At 45.7% G+C, this 8645-nt stretch overlaps 1 protein-coding gene across 1 annotated transcript; it reads left to right on the top strand.

Annotated features, from left to right (window-relative positions):
* Nucleotides 1-2605: 2605 nt before the first annotated feature.
* On the top strand, nt 2606-4993 carry LOC132208063 (ferritin heavy chain, oocyte isoform-like). The gene is made up of 4 exons (XM_059643811.1): nt 2606-2707; nt 3759-3905; nt 4500-4625; nt 4847-4993. Exons 1-4 carry the CDS (start codon nt 2606-2608, stop codon nt 4991-4993), a joined length of 522 nt encoding a protein of 173 aa, XP_059499794.1.
* The last annotated feature ends 3652 nt before the right edge of the window (nt 4994-8645 follow it).

Here is an 8645-nt window from a genome sequence, read left to right as displayed (position 1 = left end):
CCCATTACAGGAAGGATGTGGAAGCATTGGGAAAGGTGCAGAGGAGATTTACCAGGATGTTGCCTGGTCTGGAGCGCAGGCCCAATGAAGAAACGCTGAGGGACTTGGATCTGTTCTCATTGGAGAGAAGTAGGCTAAGAGGGGATTTAATAGAGACATACAAGATGATCAGAGGATTAGATAGGGTGGACAGTGAGAGTCTTTTTCCGAGGATGATGACTTCAACTTGTACAAGGGGGCATAGCTACAAATTGCGGGGTGATACATTTCAGACATTTGTCAGAGGCAGGTTCTTTGCTCAGAGAGTGGTAAGGGCGTGGAAAGCACTGCCTGCCAATGTAGTTAACTCAGCCACGTTAGGGGCATTTAAACAGTCCTTGGATAAGCATATGGATGGTGACGGGATTGTGTTGGAGGTGGGGCTTGGATTAGCTCACAGGTCGGCGCAACATCGAGGGCCGAAGGGCCCGTTCTGCGCTGTATTGTTCTATGAACCTTGTGTTTTCAAATTGAGGCATCGAGCATAAAAGCAAGGAATTGATGATACCCCTCTACAACTCATTGGTTAGACCACATTTGCAGTGATGTGCTCAGTTCTGGGCGTGGCTTTTAAGGAAGGGCATTCAAGCCCTGGACAGAGTTCAAAGGTGATTTATAATAATGACACCTGGAATGGGGAATTTCAGACACACGGAAAGATTAAAGAAATAGCGCTTATTCTCCTTGGAGCAAGGAGCACTTGTTGAAGTGATCAAAATTATCACCAATTCTGTCAGGGTAAAGGGGGATATTCTGTTTTCACCAGTGGATACGTTAGTGACGAGGGGTCACAATTTGTCAGTGAGGGAGCTCACAGTGAGAGGAGGAGAAACCTCTTCACTCAGAAAGTTGGTAGGGTTTGGTATGCGTAGCTGACAGGAGTGATGGACGCAGATTCCGTAGGTGGCTTTAGCAAAGCAGCTGTATACATATATGGAAGTGGCAAATTTAGAGGGATACAGACATAGGGCTGGAGAGTGGGGCTGGGTGTGGAATGCTTTCAGAAACTGAATCAGGCACGATGGGCCAAATGGCCTCCTATCATTAAAAATCCTCTGCATGTTCCCCCAGGAAATTCTCAGAGTTTGGAGAGGGGCTTTGTACTCCTCTCAGTGGGCACCTGTACAAGGCACCTTTAATGTGGGAAAGCTGTTACACATCAGCAGAGACATGGTCCTTTACACAAGGTAGACCCAGTTCCACTGGCAAAGAAATGTTGACTGGGGATCCCCCCACTGCTGACCTTCACCCACCGTCACAGCCAACGATAGCACACGCCTATCTTCCACCTGGATGGCCGTTGGGAACTTGTTTTGCATTGCACTTTACCAGGACCCTCCCCTCGATCGTACCGTCCTGGGTGGCCCTGCCAGGAGGTGAAATCCTCTTCAGGTATCACTCTCAGAACCAACAGAACACTCGAGGCTCTCCATCACTGCGAGGTGACAATCCACAGGCAGGAGCTGGAGGCAGGGAGATGCTGCTCAGGTACAGACCCATCACAGAATCGGAGAATTGTTGTGGCACAGCAGGCGGCCATTCGGTCCTTTGTGCCTGCACCTGTTCTGGTTGTTTTCTAATTCTGCCTGTAGAGATGTTACAAAATCTCTGGATCTGGTATGGACTTGGACCAAGGCTTCCTGGTCCACAGCTAGGGACATTACCCCTGAATCACAATACCCTGGCTGCACTGGTTGTACAAACTTAGAATCATCGAAAAAAAATTGTTGGATTCGGCCATTCAGACCCCTCCAGACTGCTCTGCCATTCCATGTGATTGTGGCTGATTCCATAACTCAGTCCCATCTTCCCACTCTCTCTCCATACTCTTTGATCCCTTCAGCCCTCAAAGCTACACCCAACTGCTCCTGGAAAAAATTCAAAGTTTTGGCCTCAAATGTTTTCTGTGGCAGAGAATTCCACAGGACCCCCACTCTCTCGGTGAAGAGATTTCTCCTCATCTCAGTCCTAAATGTGTCCTTAGGCTGTGACCCCTGGTCCTAAACTTTTCCATCATCAGGAACATCCGTCCTGTCTTTTCCACAGCTGACACTATGACAATTTTCGATGACCCCGAGCCAATTTCCCACCTTTCTTTCCCAAATCCCAGCACAACAGGCTGAGAAACTGACACTCCCCTTCCTCAATGAGTCCCTTCTGCAGTTGATCACAACCACCATAATTTAAAAACAAAACGAGCAATCTTTTCTCAAACCATATTTACTTCTTTCAGAAAAGAACCAAATGATCTCTGACCTGAGTGAGTGGTGCAGAAGGTTTGAGATGCCGAATGGCCTCCTGCTGTTCCAATCACAGAATAACCATCCAGACCTGACTCTCATCTCCACCTCTGATCAGCTCTGCTTAACACACCCTCCCCCTCTCTCTCATTGGTGCCTGTATGCAGGGGTGGTTCCTGATTGGCCAGCAGCAACTGTCAGTCATCATCAGTTCGGTCTCCCTCTGGGTGAGTGCCGGTTGTCTCAGGAGTAGAAACACAACAGCTTTGGGGATTGAGGCCTTTGTTCCAGAGTTGTCCTTGTGATTGTGAGCAGGAATAGTGAAGATGGCTTCCCGAGTGTGTCAGAACTACCACAAGGACTGTGAGGATGCTGTTAACAAGCAGATCAACCTGGAGCTCTATTCCTCCTATGTTTACCTCTCCATGGTGAGCTTTGTGGAATTGAAGCCTGTGTGATAACAGTGTTGACCTGTTTGGGGTTTTTATGCTGGGTTAATGACTTAGCTGTAGCATGTATTGTTTTCTGTGGCCCTTCCCCTGATGCAATCTTGTGCAAGTCCTAACACTGACTCTCTGTTCAGGTTTTGAACACTGTCTTAATATACAACTGGCTCCTGGGTGTGGATCCCCAGTTGTCCATCTCGGGACAGTGTAGCCCTTGGTGATTGTTTTCATTGAACTCTGGAGGGTTGAGCTGGTTTTGCTGATAAATTTAACTTGGTTATATCCCTTTTCTTCAGAAAACCTTCCCTGGTAGGACACAAATGTATCCTTTTGTTTGAACCTTGCCCCATTTGCCAGACTGGCTTATGTTCAAGATCTAAAGTTCCCTTAACTAAAAACAGCAACTGCTGGAAATCAAACAGCACCAAGAATAGCTGGAAAAGTTCTACAGATCTGCAAAGAATGGTGGAAGAAATTGGGTCAAATTTTGGGTCCACTGACCCTTGCTCAGTGTGTTTTGTGAGCTATGAAAAGTGGCACACACTTGAAATATTAACTCGTGTACAACAAAGCAGTTAGAATTCTGTGTGGAGTGGGTGGTAGGACACTAGGGTTATTCAGGTGGGTGATGGTGATAATGAGGCTGCTGACTGAGATTTCTGGCTGTGTTAATGACTGACTGCATTATTCATAGCACTTCATTCAGTTGGACAGGGGTCTAACTGGTCTCCATGTGCAGAACAGGGATATGTAATGGTTATAGACAGCTGTCCCCTTTGTGCACCATGCCACACTCTATCGCACCATCTTACCGAAACACAGGTGAGGGATTGCATTTGGCTTTTGTCCTTTTATTTCCAGAAGTCTGGCTAAGTATCTGTTATATGGGTTATAATCCATGGAAGGTGACTTCCTGGCTTTCTAGTTTTGTCCACTTAAATGTGGAGTCAAGATGGTGACTGGGTTAGTATCTGAGGAGAGGCATTGATGTATTTCAGACATTTCCCTTTCTTGCCTCTTTACCCCTCGACAGGTCTCTTACTTTGACCAGGATGATGTTGCCCTGCGACACTTTGCTGAGTTCTTTAAGGAGCAGTCCCATGAGGAACGGGAACATGCGGAGAAACTGATGGCATTCCAGAATAAACGTGGGGGCCGAGTCCTCCTGCAGGACATCAAGGTTGGATTCTGAAGCCTTCTGTTTGCAGCTTGTTGTGAGCAGCAACAATCGACTGGTATCTCCATCTATTTAGCTTCAGGATTGAACAAACCCTGAGTGAAGGGGAGGGTGTTCTCCAATAGGATTCCCTTTCAGGCAAAAGGAAATACTTTGTCCTTGTGACTCTTCAGCAGAAGGCAATTGAAATGAACCAGAATAGGGAGTAGATTTTGCTGTGAATGACTCTTTGAGACAAGGTGAGGTAACAAAGTATGAAAGGGAACTTTTGCAGGTGTGGAAACTAGCAGTGTCCAGCCTTTGTGAATCTAGGAGATGTTTCTGATAACTTGTGACAATTCCAATCACAACAATAGGAAAGCCAGGAATTACTTCCATTGGTACCTATTCTCTGCATGTGAATTCTGAGAATCTACATTCACAGTAGAATGTGTTTAGAAAATTTCTTAATCCCTCAGTACAAAATCTAGGAGTCTTTCCCAAATTAACATTGGTTTGTAGTACCTCCTACAATGATGAGGGATGACTAACCAGTGTAGACTAATGACTCAACTACCTGCTGAATTGTGCTTTCTGTTCCTGCTACCCTCCCTCCAGAAGCCAGAGCAGGATGAGTGGGGCAATGGTCTGGAAGCAATGCAGAGAGCTCTGCAGATGGAGAAGGATGTGAACCAGAGTCTGCTGGATCTGCACAAACTCTCCTCTGGCCACACAGATCCTCATGTGAGTTTGTAAACTTTCTTCTTGGAAGAAAGTGGTGTGTTTGTGCACACTCTGGGTGAAAATCCAACTACCTCTCCAGCCTCCTGCAGGCTGTTAAAACAAACTTTCAAATACATCACCTGAGTGGACCTCCACATGGTGGTGATCGTCACATCTGTCATGGGAGGTCACTTTCAGACACCTTTTAGATTCCTCTGAATTAATTTTGTCTTGTTTTCCAGCTGTGTGACTTCCTGGAGAGGCACTACCTGGATGAGCAAGTGAAGATGATCAAGAAGCTGGGAGATCACATCACCAACCTGAAGAGACTGGGAGCCCCTGCCAATGGCACGGGAGAGTACCTGTTTGACAGGCTCACACTCAGCTGAATGGGGTCAATAATGTGTCTGTTGTACATGGTGACATAATGCTAGTAACTCGGTTGTGCTGAGCAAATCAAAATAGTGTTCACCATGGAACTGAGTACTTTGCCTAATTTCACAGCTGCTTCTGGCTCTTGGTATTGCTGTTTGCACACCTGATCATTAAATCCTTTTCTGTTACTTCTGATTAACCTTTAATTCAATGCCTGCCCCAGTAGTTTGCTCCTCTTTTGTCTGTACGAATTCAGTCAGCAATCAATGTAGTGGAAATCCCACAAGTGTTTGGGTTTTTTTTGTCAGTACAACACTGTTTACTAGCCAAACAACTTTTCAGGACCAGCTTCTAGTCAATAGGCAGGGGACTGGTCTCAGTCAAGCTAAGTGTTGGGAACTGAACTGGAGCCCTGCCCTGTGCAATGTTCAGGTCTCATTGGAATAAGCAGCTGCAGGAAATCTCAGGTTTGGCTGCACCTGGGGGAAGAACTGTTCAGTCCCAGGACCTGAGACACATTATCATCTCCTGACAGATGTTGCCACACCTGTGACTTTTTCTAGCACTTGGAGTCTAATGATTTGAGCCTATATTCTTGTTTGCAAAGTGAATGTAAAGTAAAAAAAATTTAGCCTGGAAGATGCACTGATCTCTTTAGCAATTGCTTATCTACAAAGGATACAAGTGGTTTCGCTCCCATTTCCTTTGCTCCTTTATCACTGGTGGAAGGAGTGAGTCTCATGGCTGCCTGTAAGAGAATGAGAAAACTTGTTTTCACTTGTCTCAGGCTCTCATGCGTGCACTCGCCAGAGAGAATGACCTGTTAGTCAAGGCAGCAGTGCCCATCTTGGAGCAGGTGTGGCACAACTTCTCAGTGCTCTGCAACGTAAAGATTACATAGGCTAAGAACACCAGGTGAAAGTAAAGTTAGAACCCAAATACCACGAGGAGAAATCAGCAGTTCCAATCTTTAGCTCTTTATTTTCAATGAAATCAGCTCTCCTGCTCTCAACTGACCTGCATGTGCCAGCACATGCACTGCTCTGTGCCTGCCTTGTTCCTGATGTTCAGGGGTGACAGTCTCCTCTATTAAAAGGATGTGGATGTCTCGGAGCTGACAGCATTTATTATCCATTTCAAATTGCCACAAGGCCAGGTCAGAGGTGCACACATCGCTGTGCTTGCAGGGTCATATGCAGGCCAGGCTCGGTAAGGATGGGTTTTTGACACTGAATTGAATGCTCCTCATTACCTTCTTAATTCCAGAGCGGTGTCAGATAGAATCAGGAGATCAGGCCAACACTCCAAAAACTTGATGGCCTCCAGCTCCAAGCAATGATTGTCAAGCTCATTATTAGGTTCTTATTGCCAGAAGAGAGTTGTTCAGACAGAATCAGGTCAACGGGTATCGGTCCAACACGCCAGGAGCTTAAGAGCCTCCAGCTCAGAGCAGCCGCGAGATTCATTCTTTCCGCCACTGACACACAGGGACTACAATATGTGCCGTCTAACAAATGCTGTAGAAATCCACCAAATCTTCTTAGACAACACCTTCCAAAGCCCCCATTCATCCAGTGTTGGTGGATCAAAATGCTGCCATTGCCTCACCAGGAGCATTGGGGATCTGCCTCCACTAAATCAACAACAGTTCAAGAAGGCAAGCCACCACATTCGCGAATCTAATGTTAGGCCTGATCTCGGACCAGTTCAAATATCTCAGCGTGGAGGTTCTTTTGTTCTAGTTCAAACATATCTGGAGTGCACAGTTCGAGCAGGTTGGACGCAAAGATCGTTATGAACAGAATTTCTGGAATGCCCCCGGACAGAAAGTTAATTGGTTACGATGATAATACTTTGCCCAAGCCCCTCTGTGTAGAAGTGTAAAGGACGTCTGTGCTTCAAGTTTCAAAGTGGATTAATGCATTTGACAGGGTACATAGAGAGATCCTGCTTCTTTTCAATCCTCATCTAGGACTAAGAGTGGGGAATATGATTACAATCCTCGCATTAGAAGTAAATCATCTATGATAAAGCCAAAAACAGCTTCGTTTTGGAAAGGATAATATGTGAATCAGCAGATACATTTTTATTTGGTCAGATTTGATGTTGCCAATTGCTTTCCAATATGAACATAAAAGATGAATGCATTTTGCTTGAACAAACGTAGAAAGACAAAACAGGCTCGATGTTTCAATTCTGAGGCGAGTACAAGAGCAGAGGGACTTTGGGTTTCAAGTATGTGATTACTGGAAAGTGGCTGAGCGGGATAAAGCTGCGATGAGAAGGCTTTTGTGAAATGTGTGTTTTCAAATGGACGCAGAGAGTATAAAAGCGAAGAATAGATGTTACACCTGTACAAATCATGGGTTAGACCACATGTGCAGTGTTGTGTTCAGTTCTGGGCATGGTATTTAAGGAAGGACATTAAAGCCCTGGACAGAGTTCAAAGGGCATTTACGAGAATGACACCAGGAATGAGGTGTTTCAGATACAAGGAAAGATGGAAGAAATTGGGGTAAATCTCCTTGGAGCATAAATGTTTAAGAGGTGACTCTGTTGAAGTGATCAAAATAATGAACAATTCTGTCAGGGTAAAGGAGGACATTCTGTTTTCACCAGTTGATTATGGCAGTAATGAGGGGGTCACAGTTTGTCAGTAATGGAGCTCTGAGATGAGAACAAACCTCTCTATTCAGAAGGTTGTTAGGATTTGGAATCTGATGCCTGGGAGAGTGGCGGAGGTAGATCCCATAGGTGGCTTCAAAACAAGAGCTGGATATATACTTGGAAGTGACGAATATAGAGGGTATAGGGCTGGGGAGGGGGCCTAGGTGGGTAGCTCTTTCGGAAGCCGATACGGACATGATGGGATGAATGGCCTCTGTCATTAAAAATCCTCTGAATGTCCACCCAGGAACTTTTGTAAATTTTGGGTTTGTATTCCTCTCAGTCTTAAATGTCCAACCCAGTCCTCTTACATCAGGATACCCTGATCCTGATCCTGGACTTCCCCCCCCCCCCTCCCCCCCTCCTCATTGGGAACATCCTTCCTGTCCTTGCCCCGTCTGATCCTGTCACAGTTTTCTATGACCCAGAGTCAATTTCCCACCTTTCTGTCTCATATCCCAGCACAACAGGCTGAGAAACTGACACCTCTTCTTCATTGACTTCCTCGTGCAGTTTGTCACAACCACCTTAATTTAGAAACAAAATGTTAAAGCTTTTTTCAAACCAAATGCAGTTCTTTTTAAAAAAGAGCCAAATAACTTATGAAGAAGTGTCCAGACCTGAAACATCAGCTTTCCTGTTCCTCTGATGCTGCTTGACCTGCTGTGTTCATCCAGCTCAACACCTTGTTCTACAAATGACCCATGACCTGATTGAGTGGAGCAACAGGTTTGAGATGCTGAATGGCCTCCTGCTGTTCCAATCACAGAATAACCATCCAGACCTGAATATGATCTCCACCTGTGATCAGCTCTGCTTAACACACCCACCCCCTCTCTCTCATTGGTGCCTGTATGCATGGGTGGTTCCTGATTGGCTAGCAGCAATTGTCAGTCATCATCAGTTCTGCCTCTCCATGGGTGAGTGCAGGATGGTCCCAGGACTATAAATACAGAGCTTGTGGAAGAGCAACTCACTTCTTGAGTGGGAATAGTGAAG

The sequence above is a fragment of the Stegostoma tigrinum genome, unplaced genomic scaffold (assembly GCF_030684315.1).
Source record: "Stegostoma tigrinum isolate sSteTig4 unplaced genomic scaffold, sSteTig4.hap1 scaffold_275, whole genome shotgun sequence".
In the NCBI taxonomy this organism is placed as follows: Eukaryota; Metazoa; Chordata; class Chondrichthyes; order Orectolobiformes; family Stegostomatidae; genus Stegostoma; species Stegostoma tigrinum.
This window is presented reverse-complemented; position numbering and strand designations above follow the sequence as displayed.

Coding starts and splice junctions, on each gene's coding strand:
- LOC132208063 (XM_059643811.1), top strand. CDS start 2,606: ATGGCTTCCCGAGTGTGTCAGAACTACCACAAGGACTGTGAGGATGCT. Junction 3,906..4,499: donor TCCTCCTGCAGGACATCAAG/GTTGGATTCTGA, acceptor CCCTCCCTCCAG/AAGCCAGAGCAGGATGAGTG. Junction 4,626..4,846: donor CTGGCCACACAGATCCTCAT/GTGAGTTTGTAA, acceptor CTTGTTTTCCAG/CTGTGTGACTTCCTGGAGAG.